The 18,056-nt window shown below is 37.7% G+C and overlaps 1 protein-coding gene across 2 annotated transcripts in view; it reads left to right on the forward strand.

The window, feature by feature from the left end:
- The window catches only part of epha8 (eph receptor A8), a 130,289-nt gene that overhangs the window by 33,174 nt on the left and 79,059 nt on the right, over positions 1 to 18,056 (forward strand). For both annotated transcript variants that reach the window (XM_034698217.1, XM_034698222.1), the window contains exons 2-4: positions 5,803 to 5,856; positions 8,046 to 8,189; positions 11,182 to 11,331. In XM_034698217.1, the coding sequence (XP_034554108.1) occupies positions 5,821 to 5,856; positions 8,046 to 8,189; positions 11,182 to 11,331 (330 nt within the window). In that variant the 5' untranslated portion in view covers positions 5,803 to 5,820. The remainder of the gene's footprint in view (positions 1 to 5,802; positions 5,857 to 8,045; positions 8,190 to 11,181; positions 11,332 to 18,056) is intronic.

Below are 18,056 nucleotides of genomic sequence, written 5' to 3' on the forward strand. Positions count from 1 at the left end.
ATATACACATTTTCAACACAATTTTACTATAAATGAGGTAATGAAATATTCATTAGTTTTACATTGCATCAATCCAGTAACCATTCCTCTTGAAGTTTCAGTAACAATTGGAAAGTTTTTTTCATACAAACCTTTTCAAAACTGGTAAAAATATCCCTGACAAACCTTGAGGGGGTCTCTGATCCAAAGCTGACATTTTGGCCTTCTAGTGCATGAATTACTCACACCTGGTGGATTATCTGTGCACTGCAAGTATCTGATTGTATACATCAGGTTTTTTCGGAAAAAATATATCACACTGACTATGTAGAGGTCTCAGAAACTGATGTATCAGAGATGATATGCTTGGCGTTGTGTTTATCAAATTACAGTAGTAGTTGCACTGGTCTCAGATCTGACTGTAACCGTCTGTTAATGATATTGTGGAAAGTAATCGTCTGCGTTCTTCTTTTCATGAGCAGCAGATATCCACTATTTACCTGACTTAACAACAACTCTTCTCTTTTCATCACCTTCAGAGTGCCACACTGCTCCTGTCCTGCTGATAATCCGACTCCAGCTGCTGTAATTTTTCAGCTCTGCAGAAAATTACATTCAGTAAAAATCTGAGATTTCCCAAGCAAAGGAAAAAGGAGGGGTTGAGAGTGCAGCTATGGCAAGACAGGAATAATGAGGGAGATAGAGAGGTTATACACCCCACTAATTAGCCGAGGTCCTCACAAGTTCAAGGACGGATTCAATTTAGCTGATAAAGATTAGAGGATGAGGAAGGGAGGAAAGGGTGAGATGGGTGAGACTTCCTACATCATAATTATCCCACTGGTTTTTGGCTGGTGTCGCCTTAGGGAGTATGTGCTGGGGGAGCAAGGGGGGAGTGAGGGGGGGACTCAGGGCTCAGGAGAGGAGTTTGAGGGCTCACATAAAGCCTGGTTGTCTTATCGAGGGGGGGCTGAGTTCAGCTGAGGGTGTCCCGAAGCTTTCTGGGGTCGACACTTTCCCTTTCAATTACTCCGCCATTCACACAAGCAGCCGCAGCACAGGAGGATCATGGGTAATGCTGGGGTTAAACACATATGCATGCTTCCATTCTTACATGCATACAAATTCACAATGCTTACTCTCAGCAAAGTATGGCTGAACAGTAACATAAAGGTTAAAGGCCATCGTGATATAATAGATAAAAAGTGTTGATTCTATATTAGATATTAGTTTCAGAGTCATACTCATTCAATGGCCTGCTGTACAATAAAACACAGGGCCACTATTATTCAATTTAGGTTGGATATAAACTTAGGTCTCCTCTTCGTACTTTTAAACCCAGGTAAATGTCATTTTTAGTTTCTCTTTTTGATGCTTAACTAATACTTATCAAAATGAAGTACAGAGGTGAGAATGATGCTTCCCAAATTCTATTCAGCTCTGGCAGACCTTGTTCAGTTTTTTGTATTAATTTAGTGCTTTTTATTGCAATGAATTCATCAAGGTACAATGATTAAACCAGTTTATATAACATCATCTCTTTGATACAAATCTTTCTGAATCATCATATTGAGAGTCTAACCAAAAAGCTGAGAATGAAGTTGGGTTTCTTTTACAGAAACAAAAGCTGTTTTGTTTTTTTTCTGTTTGAAAAAAAAAGGTCATTCAATCAACCTTTTTATCTGTAAATGACTGGGGATATTCTTCTCTTTTAAGTTTTTTTATTGGGTTTTCCATTGACTTTACCATAATACATTTTATTCGCAGCACATATTGCTGGTAAACAAATACAAAAAAAAAAACATAGAACAGCTGCTGCAGTATTTAAGGTTGCCATTCCCCTTCCATAACCCACCATATCCCATCCCAGCCCTCCCTTCAACCCCACAGCCCAGATTTTACATAATGTGTAAGTAAGCAAAAGGGGAAGCAAGGTAATACATTAGTAAGAAATAAATCAATAAAAATAATGAATAAACACACAAAAAAAAAAAAAAAATTGGAATTGAAATTGAAATTAAATTTGGAAAAGAAAAGAAAATTGTGACATCCAGTCTTCTACTCCAAGTCTTACTAAAATTGTGTAAGGAGCCTTTCAAGGTGTATCTTATTTTTTCAAGTTTAAGAAGGTCATATTCTTTATATGCATGCTTCCTCAGTCTCTCTTAAAATGTTGGACTCAGTGTCCCATGCATTGCGGTTTGTTGGTTTAGGATTCTGCACATATCACTGTATAATACATCTTATGTGAAGAGGTTGGCTTGTCTTCCTTACAGATCAGAAGAATGGGGTATTGGCATATACAGTATTTCTCTTAAGGCCATCCTCCAAGATCTGCCGCCTTATTTATGCTCTTTATTGACTCCTAAAGTTGTCAGTGGCTGTCATCTTCGTTCCCATTCTTCGGCGTCGCTCTGTTTTTGGTAAAAGTGCTTGTAATGTTTTTGTTCCCTCATCCTGGTCTGAGCTATGAGGTCACCTAAAACTGGATTCTTTAATTCAATTTGAGGAGTTTAAAATTAGGATGTAGGATCATCTGATCAGCTTGAGCACATGTTTTACTGCTTCACACTGCTAATTTGTTAATTGACGTAATAGTTTCTTGTCGTTGTTTGTCTTTTTGTCTTGCTCTCTGTGTGAAACTTTTCATGCTGCTGTCTTGGACTCCCTCCTGAAAGAGACTCAGTACCCTGGTAAAATGAATAAAAATAAAAAATAAAAAATCATTATCTCTTCTATGACTGAGACATTATATATACATTTAGATGTACTGATACGTCCAGTCAGTAGCTCATTTTATTATACATTTAAAAAACAATACAACTACACGTCTGTTATGCCGTGTCACAGAGGTGTGATGTGCCAAGTCGTAGCTTTGGAGGCATTAAGACAAGAGAAAACGTCAGTGTGAATGTCTGAGCCACACACAGAACAGCACTGTGTCTGTGTGTATGCACCTGTGTATGTGAGGTTCCCACTATTGTTTACATGCATGCATTTTGTGCTTCTGCAACCCTTGAATGCAAAGTTAAATCAGACTGGTAATATTAATATGTTTTGGAGTTCAGTATAAATGTACAAAGGCGTAATAACTGCAGAACGTTATTTTGGCACTGCAGCAGGATCTCAATGTAAAACAGGTTCAAATGACATGAAATCTAACAGTGGTCATGACTGTTTACCCTGAGCAACTGTTGGCACTGGAATGACAACATCAACAAGGTCATTAAAACTTTGTGTCCAGGGACCATGAACGTCTGTTGAAAATTTCTCAGCATCCATCTGAGGATTGTTGAGTCCAAACCAAAGTGATGTAAGTGACAGACTGACACTGTCATCCCCAGAGTCACAGGGCTAGAAACTTTAGAGCTGTGTTTATGCACCAAAATAAAAAATAAAAAAGGGCTTTCTCCTCTGACCTCAATAAAAGTTTCGTACATTTTTTGCATGAAACGTATGGGGTGCTGAAAAAACCTTCTCCACATTGAGCTCTTAAATGTCTTAAAATGTAGTGTGATTTTTTAAAAGTCACTTTTTTAATCACATTTAGTGATCTTTTTCATATTAAATTTGGTTTGACAAATTTATGTAAGTTGAAATAGCTGTGAAATCTAAATGTTAAATTCTAAATCTAAATGTTAAATCTGAATGTTAAATTCTAAATCTAAATGTTAAATCTGAATGTTGAATATAAATCTAAATGTTAAATCTAAATGTTAAATTTTGCTCTGCGATCCTAAATATTTAGCTGATATGCAAATTCACAGTGCCGCCTAGCGGAAATATCAAAATAAAAACTACTTAAAGTTATACAGATTTAGCAATACCAACTTTGCTTGTCCGTACAATAGACTGGATCAGTTCTGTCTCTGACCATTGTGAAATCTCTTAATGACCTCCAAAACTGCCCTTCCAACATTTTCTTCTAAATCAGTGCACATTATTGATGGCAGTCCAGCTAGTATCCCGTAGAAGTACTGACAGACTATGGTTTGGATATCTCTATCGCGGCAGTGTGAATGTGTATATTAGCAAAATATTTAGGATGGCAGAGCAACATTTAATATTTATATTTAACATTTAACATTTATATTTAACATTAAGATTTATATTCAGAATTTAGATTAAATATTGAACATTTAGATATCACATCACAAAAAAACAAAGTGAAGAAGATCACAAATATTGCTCTAAATGTGATAATAAAAAGTTACTTTATAAAATTCCCACTACATATTTAAGACATTTAAGAGCTCAATGTTGAGAATTGTTGTTGTTATATTCAGTGTGCACAACTTTACAAACAGCGCCCCATTGAAACGTATCCGGACTCATGTTCCACTTCTTGCAGTCAGACTGATGGAGCTTACAGTTTACTCAGGATCTGACAGTCAGAGTGACTACTCACCAACTTCAAGCACATCTTATGAAATGAAATGCAAATACATGTTTATGTAAATATTTTGCTCACTTTTATTAATGTGCTTGTGAAAAATGGAGCGAGACTTGCACATGGAAGATTATTGTCTATCATCTCCTTAACACTCCATGGCTATGATGAATAACATATGTTATTTCCATATCTTTACCCTCACCGATAGGAACACACTCTTCTCTCAAACATCACTCACCTCGCAGCAACCTCATTAATTTTCTAAACTCCATGTTATCAGACTGCATCATCTCTGATATGAAAACAATCGCAGTAAAACATGACCATCCTATTGCTCCACCAGTTCTTTACACCCCTGCTTCAGGGTAAAGGAACAATCTGCCTGTTTGTGAAGTGATGGTTTTAGTCAGACTTTTGTTTTAGCAGCCATGTGAGCTTTAAACGACAGGGAAGCTAGTCTGTGGTATGAAGAGAGTCAACCCGTGCATACACCCTGATCTGATCACATTCATCTTTTGTTTTTATAAAGAAATCTTCCCGTGCATCCTGTTCCATAAAATCTAAGCATTTCCTGGGCTCCCCATCTGTCCATTCAGCACCGCTCTTTTGTGAGAGCTCATATCTCATGATGCACTCAGAGGAGGAGCAGAACAGAATGCCTCACGTAATTGAGTTTCCTAGATGTACAGGCAAACTGGGTGCAGGGAGGTGTAATGCACATTAACACATTTAGAAATACCAACACAATTTACTTAGTGGTCCCTCTTGTAATTCTATTATTGGCTGCTGACGGCCCTCAGTAAACAATGCAAGTCCAATCACATACTTGAGGGGCATCTCATTAAGGGGAAATGTGTCCTGTTGGAATTACACTAATTGAATTCCAACATGCTGAAACGTAGAGCACATGAATGCACGTGAACACAAATGCACGCCGCGGTGAGAATCATCAGCATATTCAAAACCAGAATGAATCCCAGTTTAACGGCAATCATCCAGAGTCTTAAATGAAGCTTTCACACAAGGATTTCAGGAAGTGAATGACCAAATGCAAATCAACACTTCCTACAGCTTTCTTTTCACAATCATCATGCATTACTCCGTCTCATTCATAAACGTAATGAGGTTTGAAATCACCACCAATCATCTGGAAACTGAATCTGGACTCCATCTTCTGAGAGATTCAAATATAGCATGCTGTAACACCTGCCACACTAGCATGAGAGCCGCCCGTGTGACAGGACTCATCACATGTTTCATTTGAAGTTAAAGCTAATAATCCTCCGCTGTGGTTAGGGAGACACATAGGCTCAGATGATCATGAGGGAAATATAAACTGAAGCTGGATGATTTGCTGCATATGAATCTGGAAAATGTGGGAACATGTGACTGACCCGAGAATGTCCTCTCTGTTTCTTCTCTCTGCACAGTGGGATGCCATTAATGAGATGGACGAGTACTTCAGTCCTATCCACACGTACCAGGTATGTAATGTTCTCAGTGTGAGGAGGGTTGAGTGTTTCATTTGAATTAACTTTAACAAGAACACCGGTGGAATAAGTCCCTCTCCTCCCTGGGGGATTTCATATTTTATTCTATAACGGAGTCTTATTTAAAGATAAGTAACACAAGCTGCTATTCCATATTTGTTAGATCACATACTGAGACTTTTTATTTGATAATAATAAAAAGATTATTTAGCAGCTTCAACTCGCTCTATCTCACACTTCATTCTAATTTATTATCTTTGGCAGCACCTTTAAGGTGATAATGTTATTCCTGATTATCATTCCAGAAGAGTTTCAATGATGGAGTTCACGTTTTTATAAAACATCCGGCTTTGTCCAGATTCTCTTGTGTTATCATTCTCAAGTGTCTCTGCCCAGGATGCACCAGACGCTCATCGCCTCTCGCGTCTGCACATCAGATGCAGCTGCCCAGCATCATGCTCAGCATCATTAAAACATATTTTTAATCAAAGTATTTGATTATATCTATCATATATTATTCTTGAACTAACTCCTTCATTAATTTGATGAAGCCATGTTTCCAGCTGTTACACCTCCACACTTGGTGTGTGTGTGGCATCCCCTGTTAACTGGATGATCCAAAGTGAAGCAACGTGGCTTCAATCAATCAATCAATCAATCAATCAATCAATCAATCAATCAATCAATCAATCAATCAATCAATCAATCAATCAATCAATCAATCAATCAATCAATCAATCAGTCAGTCAATCAATCAATCAATCAATCAATCAATCAATCAATCAATCAATCAAGCTTTACTTATAAAGCACCTTTCATAAAAATCAGATGCAAATTGAAGTGCTCTACAAGAATTGAAGAGTAAAAAATAAGCAGAAATAAAATAATGGTGAGACATATTAAAAACAAATATGTATTTTAAAATAGAGACTAATGCACACCAACAACAATAAAATATATCTAATTAAAATAAGTTAAAGCATCAAATTAACATTAGGAATATAAATAGTTAAAATGAAAAAAAATAAAAAGGGGTAAGGATAAGAGTTGAAGATAGAATAAAGTCTAAAAATATCAATAATACTGAGTAGATAAATAATAACAAACAGGTAGTTAAAATAAATAAAATAATAAAACACTGTTAAAATCAATATAAAATGTGCAAGTAATAAAATTGTTAGACCCTACATAAAACCCAAGCCTGAACCTATCTATTCATAAATAAGACGTTTACATAGAATGAAATTAGCTTTTTTTATTTTAATATTTTGATTTAATTTTTGCCTTCATTATTATTCTATTTTAACCCAGTCATATCTCCCTGTCTTGTGTTGCAAGCTGTTGGAACGAGAGAATTTGCCCCAATAGGTGTTCAATAAAGTATATCTCATATTATCTTAAATGCTATTTTCTATGTTCCCACAAATCAGCTACTTTGTTCTCACAAATGTTTAATCCCAGAATATTACCTTCCCCCTCCTGCCCCTCTTTTTCTTTTTGTGCGCCTTCGTAGCTTTCTTTTAAAAAATGTTAAAATGTAAATACTGTGAATCAAACACACACACACGCACACGCACACACACACACACACACACACACACACACACACACACACACACACACACACACACACACAAATGCTTGCAGCTGATAAATAGCACTAAGTGGAGGATTTTAACTGTAGAAGATCACCTCAAGTCTCAGTATTAACTACAACAAACCTTGTAAAGACACATACATTACCCCAGTCACTTCTGTGGTTGTCAGCAGCTTTGTGAACATGCATCTGAATGAACGAACAAATAGATCGACTACATGAGGAGAGTTTTACCATCAGCAAGAAACATATGAAGAGAGATGTTTCTGTGAACTGAATGAAGCCATCAGACATTATATTTGATGGTCAGTCAAACACTTACATGTCATTGAACTTTTTTCTGATGCTGTAGATGCTTTGATAAAAATTAGGTTGAAATGTTGAGCCCAAAACAGTAACACATTTCTACCAGCCTCAGTGCTTCATTATCAGTTTAGGCCGCTTCATCTCGCCCCCGTCACTGCCACACACATACATAAAAACCCAAGTGAAAACGTGTAATCACACACAGCTCCTTTCTAATGTTCTCTTTCTGACGATGTGTGTTGCTGCTTGAGCTGTGATTGGAACTCTTGCCCTGAACCAGGTCTGTAATGTGATGAGCCCCAGCCAGAACAACTGGCTAAGAACAGGCTGGCTCCCCAGAGAGGGAGCAAGGAGGATCTACATTGAGGTCAAGTTCACCCTGAGGGACTGCAACAGCATGCCGGGAGTACTGGGCACCTGCAAGGTAACACTTAAATGAGGAGTGGGTAGGGAAGATGGAGGGATAGAGTGAAGGAGGAGACAGAGCTGTAAAATAAAATATAAATGGAATTTTTTTGTTTATCATGAACATTTTTTTTTCTTCAAAAATACAATAGAATCTGGTTAAACTATAAAAGTTCAAGTTCCAAAAAAGTTGGGCTATGTAAAAAGTTAATAAAAAAAACAAATTCAAAGGTTTGAAAATCATTTAAGCCTCTATTTGAATTCAAAAAGGTGTGAAGACAACACATCTAATATTGAAACTGAAAAATCGTGTTGTTTCATAAAAAAGAAACCAAATTTTAAGTTTGATGCAAGCAACACTTTACAAAAATGGGACAAGTACAACAAAACACTATCAAAGTTGTGTAATGCAAAAAAAAAAAAAACACCTGATGAGGTTCATTAACAATTTCAGGATAATGTTCGATATCAAGTTTTAGCATTTGATATGTTATTTCTGCACTATAAAAATTAAATGTACGGTTTAGTTGCAAACTATCAAATCTTCAATATTTCAAAAAACATCTCAACTTTTTTTTAAAATTAGAGTTGTATTTTCCTAATAGACCAACAAAGGCCTTTTAACATTCTTAGGAAAATAAGGTGCTGAGTCCACTGAGCGTACGTGTGATAACTTTTCTCCACCGAACAGACGGAGAAGTCCCGCCCCTTTTTTGTTCTGATTCATGAAGGACTTGAGCTCTTGGCTGTTTTCGAAACAGCCTGCTACATACTACTTACTAATGTAAGGCCATCTACTGCCTACTACATACTGCGTTTGAATTTAGTATGTAGTATGGCTGTTCTGTTTGATCTGTGTTGCAGTACGCTGGGCCAGACGTCACTGGATTTCTTGTTTCGGAGTGCGGAAGTGAACAGCGGCCAAGCTGATAGATAAACTGCTTATTTAGCATCAATTATGGTTTAAAAAGTTAAGAAGAGGTTTATATGGAATTTAATCATTTTCACAGCACCTAAAAACTGAGAGCCCCCCGTCAAAAGAGAAAAGAAAAGAAAAAGCAGAACGAGCGCTGTGCATTGTGGGAAATAGTACGTGAGACAGACTGGTTTTTCCCGAATCAGTACGACATCCAGGTAGTTTTGGCATACTGCAGATTTAGATCTTGTTCACATACTGAATTTTGGCCAAATCATTACGTACCGCTAGTATAGTAGGCGAAAAAAGCCCTTGTGTATTATTGTATGTGTTATGTTCTTTAGGTGGCTGCAACCAGCAAATCAGGGCCCTCGTTAGTACAATGCCCAAAAACACCATAGGTGCTTTAATATACAGATGTAGTGGAAGCAGCTGCAAGGAGAAACCCGTTATCTGACAGTGAAAGAGTTAGTGTGTGCGTTCAGAAACAAGAACATGAAAGATAGGGTTATTGTGCATTAAATATGTTAAAGTAATGTGTTCAGTTTGTAGAGACTTGTAGGAATGTAGTTAGAATAAAGTCAGCCTAGCATCAAGTCCACCTAACATAAAGTCCACCTAGCATAGAGTCCGCCTAGCATTGAGTCCTCCTAGCACAAAGTCCGCCAAGCATATAGTCTGCCTAGCATTGAGTCCGCCTAGCATAAAGTCCGCTTAGCATAGAGTCCACGAGCATAAAGTCCGCGAAGCATAAAGTCCGCCTAGCATAAAGTCCGCCAAGCATAAAGTCCGCCAAGCATAAAGTCCGCCTAGCATAAAGTCCGCCTAGCATAAAGTCTGCCTGGCATAGAGTCCGCCTAACATAAAGTCCGCCTAGCACAAAGTCTGCCTGGCATAGAGTCCGCCTAACATAAAGTGAGCCTAGCACACTCTCAAATAATGAAAGTACAATAATATCCTTATTATAAGTTTTACATGTTCAGCTATGGTGATGTTGGTGACCTCTGCCCACATAGTTGTAATATTGTCTCAAAGAAAACTCATCATAATTTCATCAGCTAGCATGAACAAGGACAGAGCTGCAGGCACAGCGAGATAACATGAAGGCATTATGAGCACTTACAACTTACAAATAGGATGTAATTGAGTTGCTAACTAGCTGTACCGGTTCCACTGTTTAGCTTGTGTTTTCTGCAGAAGAGAAAACACAGTCAGAGTTTATTGATTCAACCCCATTGATACTCTTACCAAAGCTACTTCTCTGGTGGAAACAGTAGCTACACCACACTGCTAGTAATTAAGAGAACAAACTGGAGGGATTTAATTTTATTTAACATTCATATCTAAATCTAAGGCTTGTAGTTGGTTCCCAGCAGACTCCTTTAGGCACCTTTGGGGTATTGCCTGCATTATTCCCTTTAACCTTTCTAACATTGTGTTCACAGATATGGTAATATACAGTAAATGAAAGTACACTTTGTTTATAGGAGTGTCCGTTGCTACTTAGTTGGAGGGCTCACCTACTGAATGTGGTTGCACAGTCAGATGTGGTTGAACAGTCAGATGTTTTTCAAATCCTGCAAGAATTTGACAAACCAACAATCAATCAATCAATCAATCAATCAATCAATCAATCAATCAATCAATCAATCAATCAATCAATCAATCAATCAATCAATCAATCAATCAATCAATCAATCAATCTTTATTTGTTTAAACAATAAAATGCATTTCATTTATCTTGTTTTATCCAGAGAGGGAAGCTTGTTTTTGTGTTTTTGATCTTTAACCTGGAAGAGAAAATTTCCGAAACAAAATGTCTTTTTATTTTTTACTGAGGGAAAATGGTCTAAACAATGTTTGTTTATTTTATTTACTGTTTTCTCGTCTTAGTTTTCTTGATATCTTGATATCTTGAAAAATAAGTTGTGATCTTGAGAAAGCAAGTGAGATTAACCCGACATCTCGTGAAACAGGGAAAATAAAATATATTTAATCTTGTCCTTTTAGGGCCTCCATAGTTTTCAGTGCATCTGTAATGTCTGGGGTTTTTATGGGCTACAGGGCTTCTCATACTCTCTTGTCTGTTCTGCAGGAAACCTTCAACCTGTACTACTACGAATCTGACAGAGCGGTGGGCTCGTCCATACGAGAGAACCAGTTCATTAAGATTGACACCATCGCTGCTGATGAGAGCTTCACCGGGGTGGACCTGGGAGTCCGCAGGCTCAAACTCAACACTGAGGTATGATCAGCAACACTAAAAAACAGCACAAGTAATGACTGATAAATCAGGGGGATGTGAGTACAGGCTTTTTGAAGCTTTACTTTGGATTTTGAGTCTGTTCGGATTCTTAGCTCAAACTTCTCCACAGGAGTTCAAGACAAGTTGGAAACATCAGCAGCCCCAGAGAGCCTCTTCCAGCGTCCTCACTTGGCTATTTTTTGCTTTCTTCTGCAGATCTGTTAAAGAAAACCAACAGCCAGGCGCAGCTCAGTATCATGGGAAATAGTTTGATATTGATAACAGATTTAAATTAGAAGCTGAAATGTGGAGCTGCTCTTTTATTGGTACATCACATTGTGCCATGAAGATATGACAGATGCAGGATAATTCTTTCTGCGCTGTCTTTATATTATATGACATTTTCACAGTCGACAGATCTCATGCAGAGTCCCAAAACAAGAGATTATTTGGCCTCTTACTTCTTTCTGATTTCCCCACACTGTCAGTGACTTTTCTTTCAAAGCCCACAGCGTCTGAACTCATAAATACTTTAAGTGCTTCATTTCTGGAAAAAGTTCAGAAATTTCCAGTTCAGAAGTATACATTTGCGATAGTGCTGATCAGTTTCCTCTGTTTTCTGCATATAAATGATATGCTGTTTAGTTTAAATGTAAGATAGATTCAGTGCTGGACATTAAACTATATCTGTGAGGGGTTTATTAAGTAACATATGTCTATGGAAACCATACGGGATACCAGGGGGTCTTTAAAAAAACAAAATAAAATAATTGAATTGTGTTTACTTTAAAGGTATTGAATGGTATTGATAGTTTTAAGGGTAAAGCAGTCAAAAAACTACACATTTTCTCTTCAAAGGTCAAAATACTTTGCCTTTTTAATGGATTAAATAAATTATTCAGCTGCATTTACAGCTATCAAATATTACATTTTTTGAAACCATTTTAACTCTTTAGTGTGGCTTGGATGGTTAAGTACTACAGGGATTATTAGCACAGTATGTTGATTTAACTCTTGATAGTCAGTGGTGGACAAAGTACACATCTTCATGACTTCAGTCAGAGTATAGATCCTCCTGGTCAAACATTACTCCAATACAAGTGAAAGTTGTTCAGTCAGATTATAACTTGAGTTAAAGTCCTGGAGTACTTGCTTTTAAAAATACTGAAGTATTTAAAGTACTTTGCCTATTATTTCCCCTTGCAATATGCTTTAAGCAGGTGACCCCACGTGGTTTTGATGTTAGACCGACACACACTTATCAGGGTAGCCTGGTAGAGAAAGGGGGGGCTCGTGTTTGAATAAAATACAAATAAACTTGCCTTGCATTTGAGACTCGAACCCTAAGTATGTTGCACACTAACAGAGCTTGAGACTCGACTCTGACTCAAAATCACAAGTAACCAGTTGCATCTGGTTCGTGAGCAGTTGCACTCCACAGACGACACCAAGGCTCGCACATCCCCTGCAGATGCAGCAGTACAGTGTTTCCCAAACATAGACCTGGGCGGGCTTCTGAAGTAGATTTACCTTCATCTTTTACCGATTTCCCATCTGTATAGGATTGCTTTCTGCAGTCAGTAAGTGAACAATCTCCCCTCGCTCTGTTCCCTGTTTATATGCTGTGAATTATTATTTTTTAAAATTTAGTTGTTATTTATTAAAACCATTAGAGACTTCAATGGGACTTGCCACTGCTCTAAAGACTTGAAACTTAACCGGGACCTGTCTCCCTCAGACTTGACACTGAGATCATAACTTGGTGCAGATGTTTGTTGCCAGTTTTTAAATGCATGGTTCTTGAAATTGTATTTGCACATTAAATACAGCCAGTCTATTCCAGGGCTTAATATCTGTGCTGATTCTGGATTAAGCCTCCCATGCTGTTGCCAGTTTGGCCGTAAAGTTGGCAGCATTAAGAGGGTCTTAAAAAGTCTTGAATTGAACTGGAAGAATCACGGTGGCAGCCTGATATTATTTTTTTCAATTCCACAAATATTACTACCGTGTCATTTAAAACAATGAATTAAAAGGGAAGTACTCTAAACAGCTGAAACCATACAATATGTTCCCATAACATAAAAATGTTATCACACAGTGCAGGGGAAGAAAACGCCTGAGGCACGTTGAATGGTGAGTGTTGATTGTGGCTTTACAACATGTTTAATTTCTGGCATTTACATGAAATAGCAACAAAACAGTCCCCATTATTACCCCAAAAGAATGGCTCATAAGCTCACAACTCATAATTAACTGTCTAATTAGCACACAGTGTTCATCTGGAGCGTCATGAGTCAGTTTGACTCTGTAAAATCCATTAAATCCATCAAATCAGTTGGTAAACAAATGTGCTAATTGAGCAGCAGGAATGTTGTATCAGCATGTTGTGACGTGTCGGCTCCTTTAAAGGCCTGACACATATTACATGATTTCTCCTGGTACATCAGCACACCTTTGCATTTTAGACCCTGAATAAGCACAGAATGAATCGTTGCATCTATTTATTGCAGAAATCAGGCATTGCATTAGAGCTACAGAGCGAGCTATGCTTTGCTCGTAGCAGCTACAAGTCTGAATCACACCAATAAGTTAGGAAAGTTTTCACCAGTTTCATAAAATTCTGATAGAGCTGTTGCAATGATTTGCTGGAAGGAGACTTAAAATGTTGTCATAAATTATACTTTGCATGATTTCAATCAATCAATCAATCAATCAATCAATCAATCAATCAATCAATCAACCAATCAATCAATCAATCAATCAATCAATCAATCAATCAATCAATCAATCAAACAATCAATCAATCAATCAATCAATCAATCAATCAATCTTAATTAAGATCCAGTCCTATCTTACAGATAGGACTCAGTCTGATCTCATCTTAATCCACCATGAGCAGAGCACTTTACAGCATTTAGCAAGTTGCAGTGGCAAGGACAAACATCCTTTAACAGGCAGAAATCTCCAGCAGGACCAGACTGTTAGACACACATCTGCTTAGACCGTGTTGTGGTTGGAGAGAGGGATAGAGAAGAAGAAGAGATAGAGAGAGCGGTGATAGTGATGAGATGAGTAGTAGTAGCTGTTGCTGCTGGAGTCCAGCACGTCCGTATCAGCTGAAGTCTGGAACGTCCACAGCAGCAGGCCATCTACGACAGAGATCCAGCAGAACCTACGAGACAAGGGAGCTCAGGGACTCCAGAAAGGTCTATGGTTAGTAACTTTAATGGGACAGGAAGAGTTAAAGTAATTGATGAGAGGGGTTGGGGGGAAAGGGTTGAGATAGGATCCCAGTGTGTCAGGGTGTCAGTTCCCCCAGCAGTCTAAGCCTATAGCAGCATAACTAAGAGCTGGTCCAAGCCTGAGCCAGCTCTAACTATAAGCTTTATCAAAAACGAAAGTTTGAAGCATACTCTTAAAAGTAGAGAGGGTGTCTTCCTCCCAGGCCCTGACTGGTAGATGATTCCAAAGGAGAGGTGCCTGATAACTGAAGGTTCTACCTCCTATACTATTTTAAAGACTTCAGGTATGACCAGCAGGCCTGCATGTTGGGAAAGTAGTGTTCTAGGGGGTAATTAGAGATGCTTTAATCTCAAAGACCTGGTTGCATTGTCACTCCCCCAAAGCGATTAAAAAAAAAGAGAAAATGTCACAGTTCTGAATCAGGATGTAATCGGCTCCTAGAATCTAGAATAAGTGGTGATCAGAAGTCAAAACCAGGTTTATTTTCAGCAGGTGTTTATACAGAATTTGCATTAGTCCAGAGCAGTACATATAGTAGGAGTACAGGTTCACAATCTGATCAAAAAAGCGAAGAGCATCTTAAAGTTTCCTCGTCTCATGTGTGACAATAAAAAGTTTTACTATGCGCTAAAATAAAATCTGCTTTTTGTTTCTTATGCTTCTAAAACAAACTTGTTAAATCATGTTTTATATCATTCTGGGGTGTTAACAAGATCCTCAGCTGTGCTATGAAGGTATTTTATGAAAAACAAGCATATTAAAATGTAAAAACATCCAAGTTTGCAGGTTGTTGTTATTGAAAGTGGAGCGGTTGATTAATGACTGCTGCCAGAGCACAACACCAGACACCGGTTTAGAGATTACATTAAAGCTGTGTTCACACTGTTCATCCTGCTTTCTTCAGGAAGGGTTGCAATAACCTCGGTTTGAGACTTTCAAAATACTCCAGTTTGGATACACCTTGTCATTCAATGTTTTCTATTTATTTTAACATTGTAGATTAATACTGAAGACATCAAAACTATGAAATAATCTGGTATTGCCATAATATGGATTACAACAGTAGTCAAATAGGGCTATCCACTGCGTACTAACCCTACCTCTGAACAACACAACTGATGGTCTCAAACACATTAAGAAGGCAAGTCATTCTACAAATGAACTCTTGACAAGGCTCACCTGTTCATTTGAAACCATTACAAGAGACCACCTCATGAAGCAGAGAGAGTGTGCAAAGCTGTCATCAAGGCAAAAGAGGGCTACTTTAAAGAATCTAAAATATAAAACATATTCTGGTTTGTTTCAAACTTTTTTGTTAATTAAATAATTCCATATATGTTCTATAGTTTAGATGTCTTCAGTATTAATCGACAGTGTTGAAAATAACTAAAATAAATAAAAACTTGGTCTAAACCAAGCGGCAACCTCTGGTCTCAGAATATGAAGCCCATGCCGAAGTGATAAAAACTGCAGTTCATGGAGTGTGCACTTGAGGCTGGCTGAAGAAACACCAGAAACCACATACACACCCATTCAAAGAAGACGATCTTTACAGCAGAAATAAACATGTTTACGGCCTGGTTCAAGAAACAGTTCAGGCCTGAATAGCTCATTTCTCTATCGACACACACTGTACGAGGGTGAATTTATTATAACTCGATGTTAAGATATATAGCTGTTGGTGAAAACGCTAAAGGCCCGCCTCTTTACCTCAAACTAGCTTGACTGAAGTTAGGTTGAGTTCAGCATTTCCAATATGGCTCCCGCTAACGATCGGCTTCAAAATAACGCTTCAGAAACAGATATATGTGACGTCACGGATGCTACGTCCATTTTTTATACAGACTGTGGTCCAAACTCTTGACTGGTACTGTACATATATAAATATATATAAATATCTATACTGCTTGAACTATACTGAAAAATGTTATTCAAAATACATTTAAAGTAGCTCCATGCGGCACTTCAGTTTTTACTTTTTCCCACAATCCCAAAAATCTAAGTGTTTTTCTACCACAAGACATCAAAAGCTAAAGATTTGGTTATACATAAACTAAATGTTGTCACACTCATTTCTAGAAGTAGTAATGCCACGAGAAAGCCACACTTTCCGTTGGTTACTTTGTCATAAACAACAGTTTAAAGTTGTTAAGGTGGGGTGAGAGTATTATGACTGTATAAAAGTGCAGTTTGAAGTCTGTTAAAGATAAATATGATAAATGTCCTCACGTGATGGCCCCTGACTAAATGTTGGTTGAGTATCTAGATTAAATTGTGTAAGAAAATAAACCATGAGTATAGAGTTGGAATAAAAGTGAGTTTACTAGACCTCTGAAACCTGTTTCCCATCTCTGTTGGAGGACAGCAGTTCAAGACTGCCTCAGCAAAATACACTTGAATCTCCAGTTAACCTGTAGGCAGTCCAGTTGCATTATGGGTAAGGGATGTTCCCAGATTTGACAAGGAATGACTGCCTTAAGATATCTGTTACAAATTCAGAATCTGGAGGCACAGGACGGGATGTTTGAGAAGGAGAGTTTAGTTTTCCAAAGAGACTTGACCCAGTAAATTGAACGTACTTCAGCTGGATGCAGGAAACAGTCAGGAGTGAGTACGCTATGGACTGTGGCCGGTAAAAGCACCAATAATGTGCATCATTTGCTTCTGCTATCTGCTCTGTTTAAAGGCTCACACATCATACTGCACAGATGATAAGTGTAAACCTGTCAACAGAGTTTTCAGCCTTCTGCTTTACTATTACAGATGATGACAGCTTTTGCTATTTTAGTAAAAAAAAAAAATTCCTGTACTATTGAGCATATTATTTTACTTTCATGATACCAAACAACATCTGGCAAAGAGACCTCTGATGATAACCGGTCTATTGTCTAAATTAATATGGATGGGCCTTTTGAATTAAAAATAAAATGAAATCAAAATATTGGCAATTTCTCCTCACAGACTGAGTCACCATTAGATTAAAAAGATGAGCTGCAGTCATCTGATAGTTGCTTTTAACTGTTTCAGTAAGTTATAATCACAACGCTAAATTAATGTAGTGCTTGTTGAAGATTAGAAACCAGGTATTGGTATAATGTGACTCCCCGGAGGCGTCTTGTAGTTGTTGTAAAGCTCTATGATCAGGCTCAATTGTCTGTAAGCTAGAAGTACTGTAGGCAGTATGAAGGGCTAAATCTAGCTGTCTTATCTGAACTGCATTTTACAACTGTGTGTTCCTCGTGTTAGGACAGAGTCAGGTAAAAGAGCCCTTAGTTTTGCTGCACCCTCTGCATGGAATAAACTCTAGAAGGATTTAAAATTGACAGGCATTTTTCACTTAAGCTCTATCTTAAAAGAAAGGCAGCACAAGACCACCGAACAGTGCCTGTGTGTTTAAAAAAATGTTGTCTGTGATCTCCATTTGCACTTTATTTGCGAATTAGTTGCATCTTTTAAATTATTGATTGTTTTTTTAAATCTGC

Source organism: Notolabrus celidotus, chromosome 1 (genome assembly GCF_009762535.1).
Source record: "Notolabrus celidotus isolate fNotCel1 chromosome 1, fNotCel1.pri, whole genome shotgun sequence".
NCBI classification, from domain to species: Eukaryota; Metazoa; Chordata; class Actinopteri; order Labriformes; family Labridae; genus Notolabrus; species Notolabrus celidotus.